The sequence below is a fragment of the Aulonocara stuartgranti genome, assembly GCF_965226115.1.
Source record: "Aulonocara stuartgranti genome assembly, chromosome: 16".
In the NCBI taxonomy this organism is placed as follows: domain Eukaryota; kingdom Metazoa; phylum Chordata; class Actinopteri; order Cichliformes; family Cichlidae; genus Aulonocara; species Aulonocara stuartgranti.
This window is the reverse complement of record NC_138952.1, coordinates 22818019-22835128: the sequence shown is the minus strand read 5'-3', so window position 1 is coordinate 22835128 and position 17110 is coordinate 22818019. Positions and strand designations below refer to the sequence as shown.

The 17110-nt window shown below is 39.7% G+C and overlaps 2 protein-coding genes across 2 annotated transcripts; both read right to left on the bottom strand.

The window, feature by feature from the left end:
- Positions 1-264: 264 nt before the first annotated feature.
- Positions 265-1687, bottom strand: jagn1a (jagunal homolog 1a). The gene is made up of 3 exons (XM_082508062.1): positions 1580-1687; positions 977-1029; positions 265-891 (listed from the first exon to the last, which is right to left on the bottom strand). The coding sequence occupies exons 2-3, from the start codon at positions 1015-1017 to the stop codon at positions 429-431; spliced, it is 504 nt and encodes a 167-aa protein (XP_082364188.1). The 5' UTR covers positions 1018-1029; positions 1580-1687; the 3' UTR covers positions 265-428.
- Positions 1688-2781: 1094 nt separating this feature from the next.
- On the bottom strand, positions 2782-15208 carry col8a1a (collagen, type VIII, alpha 1a). Its single transcript, XM_082508047.1, has 3 exons — positions 15132-15208; positions 7305-7602; positions 2782-6551 (listed from the first exon to the last, which is right to left on the bottom strand). The coding sequence occupies exons 2-3, from the start codon at positions 7591-7593 to the stop codon at positions 4606-4608; spliced, it is 2235 nt and encodes a 744-aa protein (XP_082364173.1). The 5' UTR covers positions 7594-7602; positions 15132-15208; the 3' UTR covers positions 2782-4605.
- Positions 15209-17110: the final 1902 nt, after the last annotated feature.

Sequence of the window (17110 nt, the reverse complement as noted above, 5' to 3'; positions counted from 1 at the left end):
CAAATAAACACATGGCAAAGCATATTGTTTAACAGTTTGTAAGTGTGTGTGTGTGTATGAATAATTGCTTCAATACTGTAAGTATGAACATTACATTTTCTTTAAATCATAGGAAGACTTTTTTTTGAGAGAGACACCAACATTATTCTTTTTTTCTTTGATTGGAGAAGGGCTGAAGTCACAGTGACTGGACTCCATTTTTATCGCTGGTGCTTTGGATCCCAATCCCAACCTAACTGTGTGTGCAAGAAATCAATCTGCTGCTTTAAATAAATAAGTTTATTGAAATGAACAATCATTAGCTTTAAATGAAAATCAGGGATGCAGGATGAATCATATTACATAATCATGAAGACTAAGGAGACATAATTCATGTATTGAAAAAAAAACACAAGTTTTGTCCATTCACAGCTTTAAAAAAAACTCCATTATTTGTTTTTCTTCTCCTGAGTAGCATCAAACCATGAATCCAGCAGTTTTTTCATGTAGTACAACTGCCAGCCGTGCACTTGAGCAGCAACCACTATAGCGACGTATGCAGCAGTCACTGCAGAGCAGCCAAAAATGAAGCGGAAGGCTTTTCCTTGACGGAAGAGCTGCTTTGCTACAGGAAACATCTCCATGCCACCATATATAAGAGGTGCAAAAGAGAACAGCCCTGCACTGATCATTGACAGGACCAGGTAGCTGATGTTGTTCTTTGGGAGGGACAGGCTGCTGAAGAGCAGAGGGAAGATGCTGAGCAGATAGGGGTACTCCCACTGGTACGGCATGGACACAGTGTCCTGTGACACAATGTTGAAGTGGCTGACGGTCACTTGCGCCGCCACCAGCAGCCAGATGAGAAAGTGGACCACGTTTAACTTCCGTATCTCTGACTTCAAGGAAGCGCTGCAAAAGAGAAAAACAGACCATCAGACTGCAACTCAGAGATAATGTTCATATTTATTGACAAATGCCAAACATAGATACTTGCTTCATCTGGTACTGTGGGGCCATCCTTAGTTTGTTTTTCATGTTTGGAGAAACCTGTTAATGCACAAGACAAATAATGTAACATGCAAATGACAGCAACCAAAGAGCAGACACTCCTAAAAAAAATGGTGATTTCATCAAATTTCATTGGAATATTTAAAATCCGGAAGACAATCAGGGTATTAAAAGGCATTTAATATTTAAAGCTGCAAAAGGACAGTTTTTTACATTCGAAAGCTGGAACTAACTGGTTAACCAGGCAATGTGACAGATTTAACCTGCCAATGTCCCAGTGTGCGAATAATCAGCCTGGTAAATGCAAGGACACCGTGAGGAGAAAGATAATAGAGGATACAGATTCAGCGATAGTCATAATAAACGTCACCGTTTCCCAGCTCTCACAACATGATGCAAACAGCGATTCAAACAGAAAACGGCCGTTTTCGCGCAGACTAGTCGGGCTGGGATTTGAAGCATTAGCTGCTACTGGCTAACCTAGTTTAGCGTTTACTTTGGACAGATACGTTTTGTACGTTAGTCTAGCATTTTTATTTATTTATTTGTTATCACAGGTAACGATAGTAGCAGAGTGAACTTAGCTTACCGATGATGCTTACACCTGACTTCTTCAACGTTTGGCCGAGCCCCTTGTTTAAATTTCTATCCAAAGGAGATGTGCTGAGTGAACATCAACGACAGCTTTAAGCATGCGCACTGACGACTGACAGCCCTCGGCAGCATCAGCATCTTCTTTTCACGTCACAATCAATAGTTCTGTTATCTGATACTCTTTATTTGGTAGTATTGGTTAAGTTAATTAAGTTGATTAAGCATGATTGTCGCACTCTACAGGGCTAAAATACCAATTTATAATGTTTTTCTGCAAAAACGAAAAAGACGCTGACTTTAAGAAATTTGATTACATGTAAAATTTTCAGATAATTTTGTTACATAAGTACAATTGAAAACGTAAAATTGAATGGAAATTGGTCAAATGAAATGATTGACTGATTATGATTGATTGGTTATCTAAATATAAATTATCTCATATAAATATTTACAGACTGGAAACCTGTCTAGAGCGTAACCTGTCTCTGCGGTTTTTTTGTGTTTGTTTTATTGTTTTTAAGTCACACTATTAGATCGAAATTCAGTGCTACAAAGCATAATTAATATCGATGTTGATTTTCAGGCAACAGTTCTTGATGAATACACTTTAGGCATCCTGATATATGCAAGGCTACATTTAGTAAATTATATTGATACGATGTAAAGTTTATTAAACCATGAGGGTCAAGTGGGTCAAATATGTTAAGCCTATAAAACCAGATCTCATGGAGGTGGTAAGTAAATGGCAGTGTGATTTTTTTTTTTTTTTACTCATATTTCTCTTCAAACTTTGATCTCTTCCAAAAAAAATACACATTTTCAGGATAGACAAAGGATATGACACTCTTGTTGTTCATTTGTCCTTTTAAACTGCTTTCTGAAAACAAAGAATTAAGAAATGTTTCACCACATATGTTGTCTTAGGTTAATGAATAAATACTGCTACTATGGCTAGTGCTTACTGCTATTCACCTGCTTTGCATAATGGAATATTATCAAGTTGTTGGATTTAACATTATTTAACAGGAGTTTAATGAGATATGTGTGACAATCCTATCAATTTTTTTTTTATAAAGGAGTCTTCCAGTGCTTTCTTATTGTTTGCTCTTTAAATGTGCCATAACAGCTTTAGTCAAATGGGTTTCAGTGAAGCTCAAGATGATATCTGTGGCAATTCTTTTAATCAAACCATTTTTATTTAGAAAAACATCACAGACAATAACAACAAACTTGAAACATTGATACACATAATTTGATTACAATGACAATATTGGCACCAAAGTCATTATCATTTCCCGTGTTTGTTTTTTTTGTTTTTTTGCTGTTTATTGCATGCAAGTCATCAGCAGTAAAAATTACAACAACAACAACAATAAATTAATGACATAACTGTTGTTAATCAATTGCCGCAGCATTCAACACTTGCTTTAAGTCCATTAATGAATACAGAAAAACATGTAAAGGAAACACACTGCAGATACAGGAAACTTAATTTGGTCATCGCTCTTTTAAACATCTATAAACTGTTTTCCACATATTATGCCATCTTATTTGTAATTATACTCATAACAACTATAATGCACTGTGATATGCTTCTGTGGAAAAAATAATAATATGGCCTGCAAAACAGTCAAAGAATATAATCAGTTCATTTTTATGTAAAAGCAGTAAATAAAAATATTAACGGGTAACACTGGTTTTGACTTTAAAGGAGGACTCGGCGACTTGCAGTTCGGAGACTTGTTACCTATCAATGGGATTAGCTGTGGAATATTGTTTTGCACTATAAACCATCTGTAAACATGCAACTTTGTGTTTGTTTTCACGTAACACTGACATATAATTCAACTGTTTAGTTGGTGATAAAGAATTTTTGTTAAGTGTAAAATGTTAGGATGATAATGTACCAATATTTATTAGAGTATACTGAGTGGTTTTAATAGATCAGAGCAAAACTGTGTCCTATTTCCAATTCTAATACAGCACAATAACCACAAACCTACCTCAGAAAAATAAAACATAAAACTTATGATACATTCTTAAAATTTAAACCTCACTCAAGACCAATAATCAGCCAACAACACACTCAGGTTATTGACTTAATTTTGACAATCTATGTGTTGTGTAGCGTCTTTCTAAAGAAGAGTACACTAACTGCTGTTTCAGCTCACCAACCAGTACCAGTTGTCCCTTATACATACAATTCCTTCACTCAAGTCTTGTTCTTAACAGAACATTAGACTTAAAATGATCTTTACCCCCAGGTTTAGTCCTCTGCAACCCAATGTAGATACCAACACAAATAGAAATATATTTATCTAAAAAATAAACAAACAAAAATAAAACATGGCAATGTGCAGACTGCTGTAATGCAAACTTCATTGCTCCAATCTGAACTCTCATTTGAAAGAGATTTTTTTTCATACTTATTGTTATCACTAGAGAAAAGTCATTGATTATACAAATATATGCATGCAAAAAAATATATTTCCTGTTGAAATGAATGCTATCTTACTATTTTATACTTTCACATTATATGTTGCCACATGGGGTAGCTGCCAATTTTAAAGACATACAGGGACCAAATTTGACACAGCTGCAACAGTGTTACTATTATTATACCATCTCTTTTTACCCTCATTTACTTATACTTCCCTTCTATGTTTATACTAATAACTTCCACTCTTAAAATATGCGCATGAAAGTACCTTTGTAGCCATTTCTAAATTCTGTTTTCTTCTTCTTCTTTTTTTACATTCTTTTATACCATCCAGTGCTGTAAAAGAAAGATTTTTGCTCTCCCAATTAAACCATCTCTTTGGCTTCGTACAGATTTAATTTGCCAGATTTAATATCTTCTTTAAAATATATTATTTTGTCTTGTCTGTTGACGACACTATTTGCTTGCTGACTTTGCATTAAAAGTACGCTTAGTGTAAGGTAATCTGTGTTTTCTGTCATACAAAAATATGCTCTTGTGTTCTTCTTACCAAAGCCTCTCTCTCTCTGCAGTTTGTGGTTTTACATTGGATATAACAAGTACCCAGTGAAGGAGGAATGCACGTACTGTCCAGCATAAAGTCCTGAAGCCTGATCTGAGGGCAGCTGAATATACACAGTGTCCCCTAGCTGTAGAGGTAATACTGCACTCCCTGATGCTTGGTCTAGGAAACCCTTTTTGTATTCATCATATGTATACATTACAGGCTCATTGTTTCTCATTAAAGCAACCCAAACATTAGTTCCTTTGCAATGAATGTGGTAGGCAAAGTAATAAATACCAGGTACTTCACAAGTGAAAATTCCTGTCTGGGGGTTGTAGTTTTGGCGACCATTGTACAAAAGCTTGTCAAAGATGACTGGAGTGCCGACAGGTGGAAATGGAGTCATTGCTGTAGCTGTGAATGCTGGCATTTCCAGCCCACTGGGACCCATTACTTCTGCCCCATTGCCTCCATACTTGCCCTTCTTGCCATAACTTCCAGCTTTAACACCGTCTAGTCTTGGGCCCATCTCAGAAAGCACTCCTGCCATTTCAGGTGACACACTAGGTATTCCAGGTGGACCTGGTGGTCCAGGAGGGCCAGGCAGACCTCGTTGCCCAGGGAGTCCTGATGGGCCTTCTTTTCCTGGGGGTCCTATGGGACCAGGTAGACCTGGACCTCCTTCAACTGCAATGCCTGGTGGACCAGGAGGACCATAATCTCCTTTTGGTCCTTGAAGACCAGGGGGCCCAATTGGTCCTGCTGCACCATCCATTCCTGGGATTCCTTTAGGGCCTTGGGGCCCCACTTCACCTGGTTCACCTCTTTCTCCTTTGGGACCAGGAGGTCCCGAAGAACCAGGAACACCAGGTAGACCTTCAGGTCCAATGTCTCCTTTGGCACCAATTGGTCCTGGTGGGCCTCTTGGTCCTGGCTCTCCCTGGTCTCCTGGCAGGCCATCCTTTCCAGGTAACCCTTGAGGACCAGGCTCACCCTGGGCTCCATCAAAACCTTTAGATCCTTCTTCTCCACAATCTCCTTTAGGACCAGGTGCACCCATAGGCCCCGGGGGTCCAGTAGGGCCTGGATGACCTTCAGGACCTTTTGGTCCAGAAGGTCCAGGCGTACCAGGTAGACCGCTGTAACCCTTATCTCCCTTTGGTCCAGGTGATCCAGGTGGCCCACTCATACCTTTATCACCCTTTGGTCCTGGGAGTCCCGGTTTACCAAATCCTGGCAATCCTGGCTTTCCTGGCAAACCTGGTGGTCCTGGAAGACCTTTCACACCTGGCATGCCTGGTTGTCCTGGTAGACCATTTTGACCTGGCTTCCCTTGACCAGGTAGACCTGCTGGGCCAGGCTGTCCTTTTTCACCTGGTGGTCCAGCTGGCCCTTGATGTCCTGGATGTCCCTTTTCTCCTAGTGGTCCCTGTGGTCCTGGTGTGCCATTCAATCCAGGTTTACCAAAACCAGGCAATCCTCTTGGACCAGCAGGCCCAGGGAGCCCTGGAAGCCCTTTGTGTCCAGGTGGTCCTGGCAACCCCATCCCTTTGTCTCCTTTCGGTCCCGGCAGTCCTGGTAAACCTGGAAGACCTTTGTGACCTGGCTCACCTTTGGGCCCCATTTGACCTGGTAAACCTTGAACACCTGGTTTACCTATGCCTGGAAGTCCAGGTGGTCCTGGGGGTCCTTGAGGCCCTGGCTGTCCAGGTGGTCCTTCTTCACCCCTAGGGCCCATTTCTCCTTGAGGGCCAACAATACCAGTTCCTCCAGGTTTTCCAGGAAGCCCAGGAAAACCTGGTTTCCCAACTCCTGGAATTCCCGGTGGACCAGGAGGTCCAGGCCGTCCTGCAGGTCCTGGCAACCCATTCCCTGGAGGCCCAAGAGGTCCTGAAGGTCCCTCTGGTCCAGGTGGCCCAGGTGGCCCAGCAGGGCCTGGCTCTCCTTGGGGAATTCCCTCAGCACCACTAGGAATTGTCTGGCCTGTGAGAAATTAGTACATTATTCACACAGAAATAATAAATCTAAAAATTCACAGAGACATATTGTTTATAAAGTTTTAAAATGACACATACAAATGAATATTTGTTTCAATTTCTTTAGTTTAATATAAAAACGCCAATGATGACAGGTTGGCAGATATAAAATAGCATTTTTGCAGCAACAAGTTGATTGCCAATGGCCTGAAAACTTGGTGTGGTGTGCAGTGTGTCCCTTAAAGTTTTGAGGAAACCGGAAAAGTGAAGGACAAAAAGGTAAAAAGGTCTGATGTCATCTTGACAGAGAACAGATCAAAAGGAAGCCAACATATACAGAAGAGCTTTAAATGTCCTTCAAGAATCCTGGAGAACTATTCCTGCAGATTACGTAGAGAAATTACAAGAAATCTGTTTTGAGAGAGTTGAGGCTGTGTTGAAAAATAAAGGAGGCCAAATACTGACTTCCACCCTCTTTATAAATGTACAAACTCTGTTTTTGCCTTATATAGTGTATTTCGATTCATGATTGTACATGCTTCAATAAACTGCTGCATCTATTTCCATTTTCATAGCAAAATGTAAAGAAATGAGGGGTGACTCAAGACCTTTTCATAGTACCGTGTAACTGAGTACTTATATTATAAACTTAAGAGACATCTGTTTACTGGTCATTCTTTAGCTCGATAGTAGAGGTTCAAAATCCACATGTATGTATTGCTAAAGTTGGTGGCATAGGTCTTTAAAACTGTTTTCTTACCTTTGTCTTTGCCACCATTGTAGCTTCCCCCCTTATGAGCATTTTCCTTTCCCTTGTGCATGGGCATTGGTGGGAGCTCCTTGCTGTAATGGGGATACTGCATATAGGGCATGTCTTTGCCTAGGTACTGCTGCTGAGGAAAGCCACCTTTGCCCATGCCAATATGTTGGATATGCTGCATCGGTTGGTATGGCTGAGGATGCTGCTTGTGACCGTAGTATGCTCCTCCACTCACAAAGGTAAGAACTACAAGCTGTAGCAGGAAGAGGGGGGCAAGGAGGGGAGGCATGGCCAAGGCCTGTATGGTGGATAGAGAAGACAAGATTTGATGAAGCTCCAGATGTTTTTACAAGTTTTTTTTTATTTTTTTTATGGTATGCAGATAAGTATTTCTTGCAATATCATGAAGCTCAAGTGGGTAGCTCTATCTGCAAAGTGGAGGCAGTGTACAACCACACTCTGTCTCCCTCTGCTGGATATACGAAGGGACAATAGACTTGCCCCTGATGTGAGTCTCAGTACCTTAGATATAACATTGTTACTGGTGTACAAAAAGTTTGAGTTTTTAATTTGTTTTCAGGATGATCTCGATAAGTAGAAAGACAATAGATTAAGGAAATGAGCTTGGCAAAAAGCTAGGTTATTTTATTCCTTTTGCAGCTCAGCAGTTAGCAGCCAAGCCTAACATTAAAAAAGTGATTAGGTTTGACAATTTTACTTAGGATATTCTAGAAAAGCACAATCATTATTATGACCCTCTAGAAACATTTTTTTCATTAAACAAAAAATGATAAATGCCTTCAATGTCCTAATATTACAATTGATCTTCAAATCTCTCATTTTTACCCTCCTAGAAGAAATCTTTTACATTAGCAAACACGTTTTATGAAGAAAAAAGCACAAATTAAATATAACAATCAAATGGAAAATTTTAAGATGATATATGTCCTTTGATTCATAAAAATGCTGAAAAAATGCTTAATATGATTTTCTAAATATTTTTCTTCGATACCCCTTCACTTGTGCTTTTTCCAGTTTCAATTTGACACTCAAATTTACAATTTTTACATAAAAACCACATATTTTTTTTAAAAAAAGTATTGATACAAGTTGTCTGGATTTCTGCAGCAAAAAATCTCAGTTTTTCTCAGAGTTCATGTCCTGGAAACGATCATAATTAAGCAGTAACACAGCAGTACCTTGGATATTTGCAGAGGTGACATGTGCAATACTATAACATTATTATTATTACTATTATTATTATTGTGATGATGATGGAGATTTATACAGCCTGAATGAACTAGAAGATTGTTAAGAGGAAGTAACACTTGAGCGAACATTTATTTTTTATCTTGTTTTTAAAAGTGGGTGAAGTATTTCTGCCACCTATAAGCTAACTCACTGGTATGCAGTGAGTTGGCACTCACTGGCTGAAAATTCTCAATAATCGTGCAAAAATGGCAGAGAGAAAGATTCTGCCACCTGTGTTTGGCATAAGTAGACTACAAGATCCACATAAAACAAGGTGTGGCCTCCAACCTGGTGTAATAGCAAAGCATGTAATAGGAATCCAAACACTAGACCGGTGTGTCTATTACATGTGTTGCCATTATATCGGGTTTTGTCCTCTCAGACTGAGTGTGCTGAGGTAGGATCTGTTCATTTTACATTCAGATCCAATAAGTACATCTGTCAGCAAATAAAGTTGAAGCCCAACTGTGCAGCTTTTACTACCTTTTAATGTGCTTCAGTATATCCATTTTTTTCAACCTTAAACTGCTTTAAACAGATAACTAAAAACAAAGCAAGTAAAAGCAACTTTTCTTGGTGCTGCTCCTCTGAGTATATACTTATTACTTATTACTGATTTAGTCTTTCTTAAAAGTATCTTTTTCATCTCAGACTGAGTCCTCTTCCCTACTCCATGCACAGCTTCAAACACAGTCCTGGTCCAAATTTTATTACAGCCAACTCATCTCTAGCTTCACATCCTAAACCACATCCTTTATGTCCTCTTCATCACCGGCACTTTGGATCTTTCCTGCATTCTGACCTTTTCTCAGCTGTCTGGTGATTTTGACATGGCAATGCCACTGTCTCCCCCAGTGAGAGCTTGTCTTTGAACAGAGTCCACCAAGTTTCTGCGGTGACAGAGGCCAGACGTGGCAAAGAGTCCACAGGGATGCCACTGACGTCTCTCAACAAGAACTGGGACTCTTTCTTTTCCCCCCCCCCATGCGAATTGGAAGCTGTTCAGTGTTTCCATTATTCTTATCGGTGGCATGAAGCCTGAAGACGTTACACACAATTATAAATGTAATGACTGAAAGGTGTGACTAAAAGGGCTGGGTGAGTGGGTTAGAAAAAAGACATTAACTGATCCTAAAATATTTCTTAGATTAAAATATTCAGATGCGTTTTTGCAGTGGTGATATCAGTGATGGATATTTAATACTGCGTAATGATTTTGACCAAACACAATATATGTATGAAACAAGCAAAGAAAACAAATGTGGCAGTTTTACTGCCCTTCAGGTACGTCCCAGCTCAGAGTTGGTATGTGTGTGTGTGTGTGTGTGTGTGTGTGTGTGTGTGTGTGTGTGTGTGTGTGTGTGTGTGTATAGATGTTTTTAAAGTGGTGGAAATATTCTGAAAAAACTTGCAGATCAGAGACACCACACAACGAAGGTCTGTTCAGTGTCACATAGCAACACTAAAGAGTTGTTATGGTGCCTGCAGAGAGATGGAAATACCGCCTGTCTTTACCTCCCGTGCTTTTCTCCAGCACATTATTCTACATAGGTGTTGCCTCCCTACAGACTTATTCGTACACCAAGGCCACTTTCAGACTTTGACATAAACATTAGGCAGCAATTTCCAAGTGTCAACTTGTTATTAGAGAAAACAGAAAGAGAGACGCCTGGGTTTATAACAAAGTGCCTCTAAATGATTCTGTTATACAGACTAAGTGCTAATATCATTCTTCTGTGTCCACACAGATGGCAGACATGGAGTCATGTATAACTGTGGCACAGATGTGAGAAGACATGATGGCGTGAGTAACGTGTTGTGCCGTTTCTCACACCTGTAGGATTTACAGTTTAATTCTAGTACTGGTGTAAAACAATGCAACTACCTCAGTGATGACAGGCAATCATTTGCAGCAGGAACAACAACTATGCTTTTCATTTCCATGCCAGGCAGATGCCACCCGTGTGTCATTTGGTTCACACTCCTCTCACAGATATTTGTTTCAAAGTCTGTTAAGAAAAATTAGACTTTCTATAATAATATTAATATTATAAATTGGAATTGGTATTTTCCTTTGCAATTGTATTTTCTACACTGCATATGCAGAAGTTTATGGTCATTCAAGCGGCTTTGGGAGAGTGTACTTTGACACAGAAAGGTTTGAGTTGCAGTCTTAAAACAATTAGTGTTGGTGGGAACACTCGGTAAAAGACACCAACACTATAGTCAACCATGCATTTATCTCCAAAGCCCCTCTGCATTGAGCAAAAACATGTTGATATTTAGCCGCTGCCTTTGCATGGGCACTCAAAGTCATGAATGTCACAACTTCATCACAAACCAAATTTTAAAATGTAAGCTGGTTATGGAGCTAGACACAAACTTCATCTTGTATATTTTATGAGATGGAAACAGTCTCTGAATCTAGGTAATGAAAGCCACGCACAAGTGCTTTCATCTTGCATTCTTTCTCATGGCCAGCAGGGGGTGACTTCTTTGACCATAAAAAGTGAGACTGCATATAAGCTTATGAGAGAATAACTGTAATGCTCACTTAATATATGTCCAAAGTAACTACTTTCCAGATAACTTAATGGTCTCAATTACTGGTTTGAAGTCTTAATTAATACAGCATGATGTTAATTTTGTGAATTATGTTTCCATTTATAAAAAAGTAGATGATAAATCAGGGTGTGTTTTAGGGTGTGGCTAAAGTGATTCACAATATTCTACTGTTTGATCTCTTCTTTTCTTGATCAGATCCATCTCTGATTTGATAACCCTATTTTCAAAATAGTAAAACATCCATCCATCCACCCATCCATCCATCCATCCATCCATCCATCCATCCATCCATCCATCCTCTTCCACTCCAGGATCATGGGAGGATGGACTCTATCTGTGGTGTCACAGTGAGAGTGAGAGTAGGGTGCACTGAAGATAGCAGCGAATCAGCAATAATCAAAATCTTTCACACAGTTTGTCATTGAGTTATTTAGTAAAACACCACAAACAGTTAGCTCAGGATAGCGTTAAAAGAGATTTATTTCTCTAAAGCTGTGTCATTAACTATAACAAAAGCTTATCCAAACACATTTGTTGAAATTTCTCTCAGGATTTCTCAGGTGTTACAGAATGAGGATTATATTCTATCAACCTGGCTCCTATAGTTGGATAATTAATCTTCATTGAGCATTACGTAAAATGAGACGTCAGCCTTTGGAGACAAGGAGTTACAAATGTCTGCTTTAACAACCCTGTTTGTTCAGCATCTGCTGCCAAGCTCATATGTGGCTCGTCACACACCACTGGGCTCTCAGCATGAGCTGCTGCTCAGGCACTTCTAAAAATAAGCAGGCAGAAGTAGTCTACCTTGTACGCCCATCTGTCATGTAGGTATTTGAATTAGTATCTGTCTGTTGAGTGTGAATCCTCTTCCTTAAATACTTCCAGATGTCCATCTTCTTGACATTTTACACAAGCGAAACACAGTAAATTCATCAGGGGTGGGACAAAAAAAGAAAGGACTCGTGGTCATCATATGAGTGTAACATGTAGGTTTTGCTTAGTCAACCCACACCTGGCGCACATTGAGGTGTGGGCTAGTGCAGGTCATACAAGTGGCAATCACTGGAATCTCATTAAAGTTACAACAGCTGCACAAATCCCTGTAGACAAATATGTAAAGAAAAAGGCAGGATGCCACTAAACTGCAGTGGGTCTAAATGACCTTACATCTGGAGTTTACCTTCAGACGTATTGACTGATTGATGAGAAAAATCAAATAATAAAAAAGTAATAATAATAATTAATAATGTAAGATGATCAGTTTTTGTCAGTAATAGAGAAGCAGTTAGGAAGCGATGTGAGGACAAATAGTGCTCTTAAATATAATTAATATAGAAGTCTGCATCATCAGTTTCAATACAAAACAATTTGAAAGAATTACACAGATGACCACAACAAGTCAGAGCTGATCGACTACTCTGTTATGTACACACAGCGATTGCGGCTGATGGATGAGGCAGCCAAGTATACACAACTAAGCGGTGTGGCACATTCTTACACAGACACACGTTCAGTCTTCCTTTGCTTTACACTGAGATGGAAATATTAGCACTGTCTCCCACCCTCACGCCTTCAGACACATCTGTCTCTGACATCTGTCTGTCTACACTGTCTGACAGACTTTTCTCACTGTCTCCCTTTCTCTCTGTGTCTGCACAGAGACATGTCTGTTCTTCAGCATCAGTCGCGTTTCTTTCCTCGATGTCTTCCCCTGTCTGTTTGCTCCTACTGACCTTTTTCCTCCCTTTGGAAACATACAGGCTCAGCGACCTGAGACCACTCAGTCACCTCCTAGACTGTGGTGGAGGTCAGAGGACAAGACGGCATGTTTCAGGAAACCACAGCGGGGAAAGTTTAGTGCACACAATATTCACTTAGCCTTTATGATACAGGCTGTCTGACAAAAACAGTTTAATCCCCACTGAAATTGCTTGACAAACCACACTGCCTTCCTCTCTTCACCGCAAACCAGCTGCAGATTCATACTTGATGCCAGCAGTACCCTTGCACTCAATCTTGGTAACTGCCCTGGTGTTGGTTGTGGTTTCTGGGCGAAAGGCAAAGACATTTGCAGCTCCTCGGCTCCCTAAATGCAGCTTTTATCACAAAGCACACCTTGTAAAATTAACACCTCCTAGAGTCAAGCTGCAAAAGTCCTCATTCAAACAAACCCTATGCACAAACCACAGCAACACAGCTACACACACACTGCCACAGCTGTGCAGCTAAATGACCAAACTGTTTACTTCTTTCCCTCTGCTTTGCTCAACCATCATTCTGGGTTTTCACAGCATTCTTTTGTCTCTTTGTCCAATGCATTCCTGAAGTTTGGTGTTGTGGGGTACAGCTATGCTGTGCCTGCACACATTCACTGTTTAAAAAACCTTTGTTTTGTGCACACGGCCGACTGAATCTGTTGCACAGTAAAGTCACAGGCCACACACCGATTCTATACTACAATGTTTTTGTTTTAGGAATTTTTTTCATTTTGTTAGACATGGCACAGTTGAAAGTAAAAGAAGACCACTCTAATTTGTCATGTGTTGTCATATTTTGATATATTTTGATAACAACTTTTTATTGGTCATATTATATCGGGTAAAAATCACCCGGCATTAGTGATTGTGCTACTTTTATAGCGATAGGGTTAATAAACTATGTTCCCCTGAACATCATGTGCAAAAACAAAACGTATGCACAAACCAATGTAAATGGTTAGTGTCAGATTATTAATTTAAAAGTGTTTACTGCTGTTGTTGTTGTTATTTTATGTTGAAACTGTATATGATGTGGTTTCCACTGAATGTGTGACCAAGAATAGTGTTAAAGTTTAGTTACCAATGAGCCACTATCACTGAGACGCCATCTTTAGATTAGTTGCTGAAATTGTTTAATACAACAGCCTTTGCTAACTGGGTCATGCAAGCAATGAGTATTCTGATAAAAGTTATGCTGTTCCATACTTTAGCAATATAAATGTGAGCTTATTACTCACAGGTACACAGTAATAAGCTGTTTATGGATACTATAGAACTGTATTTTTTTTACTATAAGAAAATAGTGACACTGTAAAACAACAGTAGAAAGCCTGTAATTGTGCCCCTGAGGACCATATGTAAGTAAACAGTTGCATTTTTGTATTGGTGTGTTGTTTTAATTAAAAGTCATACAGCTTTAAAAAAAAATGTTGTCTCCTTAGTGTACTGTTCAAGGGAAGTAACCTACCAGCTATTGTACATAGTCATAATCACAGACTTTAAGTGAGAATATAAATTTATCATTGCTGAGACTCAACCTTTCCTCAGTTTGCACTCTCCTCCTACATGTCTGATCAGGTGGTTTGATCCTAATAAGAAATAGCCAAATCTCAATCCTTTTACTGACAACGAGCCAAACGAAACTATGGAGAGATGTCAGAGAAAGAAAGCATCACAAAGCAAATCGGACCGCAGAGACAGAGCTGCTGTGGACCAAAGGCAGTGTTTGCTCTACAGTCTCTTCTCACCAAACTGCTGCTCTTACCGCCATCACATGCATCTGCAAGTTTGGCTTCAGCCTTTCTGCACACAGGCATGCACGCAAAGCATTTGAATGGATATTTGCGTCCAGCGCTGGGTTTACTGAGAAGCTCAGAGTGATGCTGTGCATGAAGGATTTAGAGGAACGCCCATCCATCTAACTTAAGGGATGCTCCGCCCGCTTCTCAGCAGCATGATGGTGTGTCAAAAATATTAATTACATCTTAGCAATGTGTCATAAAACACAACACATGAGTTAGACAACAACATAATGGAAGATGAATATTTCTGGAACTTTAAAAAAATATATCTGTAGTATAATTTTATTCCTTAATAAAAGCATGCTTTAAAAAAATCACAGACAGAAGTGGATACCTTAAAATGAATGTCATTTCTAGTGTTATTAAAAAAACACGCTATAAACAAAAAAACAAACAAAAAGAAAAAAAGTATTTAAAAGATAAGATACAAAATTTCAATAATTCCTTACCTTTGTAAATAACTTTACTGGAAAAAAATCAGACTCTCAGACAGAATAGCAGACAGCCACGCAAAGAGAACTCTAGCAAGTGAGCTCATAACACATGCACACCTTGAGGACTCAGCTTTTTATCTGCTGCAGGGTGGAGTCACTGGGGTGAGAGAGAAAGAGGCAAAGGGAGAGAGAAAGGGGAAGGGTGGGATGGAGGAAGCAATGGAGCGACTGAGATTTGACGGAGAGTAAATATCACTTTGCAAAAGGTTATGCCAGAATTTATAGTGGCAAAACATCCTCACATCCCCCTGCTGAGTGTCAGCAGTGGATGAGAATGATGAAACAGGAATGTTTCCCTCATTAATGATGTGATGTACTTGATGCAGTAACAAGCAGAGTAATTAATTAATCTATGTGAGCTCAGAGACGGTGCAGCTGGCTGCTTGCAACCACCTGTTCTGGTACACACCTGGGAGAAAAACACCTTTAAAACAGTTGAGCCTATAAATAAGTTAAACATTACTGTACCTGCAAATTAATGCACTTCTAAGGAAATTGTAACTGGTATTGTCCTCTTTACTTTTAATGTACTTTTAATCTATGATCTGCACCTACATTAGTATTTAAAATAGTGTTTTTTGTATATAGAAAACTTTTCCGATTAGGTAGATCTGCTTCCACTACTTGACTGTATTTCAGTGATAATACCTTCCAACCCCATGTGCAGTTCACTGAAACACATCCTATGTTGCCAGGAGCTTTGGTTTCACTCATGACGATTGCATTTCATCATCAGTGTTTATTCAACGTTTGTCCAAAACAGAGGGGGAAAATAACATCCTGCTGTGAACGCCTGTGCATGCAAAAGTGCGAACAAGTCAGCATCGAGTGCGGTGGAAAGCTTGCCGATGTGTACCTGGAGGGAGCATTCAGTCACAGCCTCAGACTAAAAATACTCTTTTTCTCAGAGTTTCTTTGTCCGTCTGTGACGACAGATGCTTTCCAGGACAGTTTTGACACGTGTGTTCGACAAGTTTCTTATAACAACCTAGTAACTCTGACGTGTCTCGCCACCTAAATATATACAGCATGTACACAAAGTGTGACTCTGTTCTTCAGCTCTGACTGTGCGTTGGCATTTATTTCCTTTGCGTAAACTGCCATGCTCTTTGCTCGTGAGATTTTAGATGCGGAACAGAGACCAGCAGTGTGTCTTTCCTGAGGGTAACCGCACACACAGCGCGTGTGTGCGGTTCCAAAATGACACAGTGGTGTAAAAGGGTGGATGTCCTGTTGAATCTCCAACAGCCAAGTGTTAGCTGAGTCAGCTTACTGGTTCAGGCCTGATTTGGTTGACGAGGACTGTTAATGTGGATGATGTTCTCATTGGTATCAAATATTTATGGCAAACATGTAACACAGTAAAAAGACAAATGCTCTAAAGAGGTTATCCTTCATTAAAGAGATTATCAGCTCAAACCATTTAAAAAAACAAAACACTGCTGTGATATTTGTAGATGTTGTGTAGGCCTGGTCTTAAGTCTAAATGCCTCATGGCAGTTTTGATCTCTAAGGACCTTTGCTTGTAATTGTTCGCTTCCCTCCCACACAAACAGATAACTCTTATAAATGCAATAAATACACCACGCACACACAGACACACACTTTGAGTTGCAGTGTGAACCGTACACAATACCCAGGGTGTAATGAGTTGTGTGTGTTTGCCCTCGTGCTTTAACTCTCTTCCTGTTCCATTAATGAAGTCCTTTTTGTATCCTGCAGCAAGTGAAAGTAGGCCCGGTGTACTGATCAAATAGTCAAAGAAAACATTATTGCTGCTTTAACAGATAGATACTATAGTCTTTTTCAAAAGAAGTAGGTAGTTGGAAGAGCTGGGCTCCCAGTCATAATGTTCAGCTGGAACACCCCTTGTAGGTGGACTCCACGCTCAGAAAGGCAGACTAGTCACATGAACCCCAACTTTGCTATTCAAG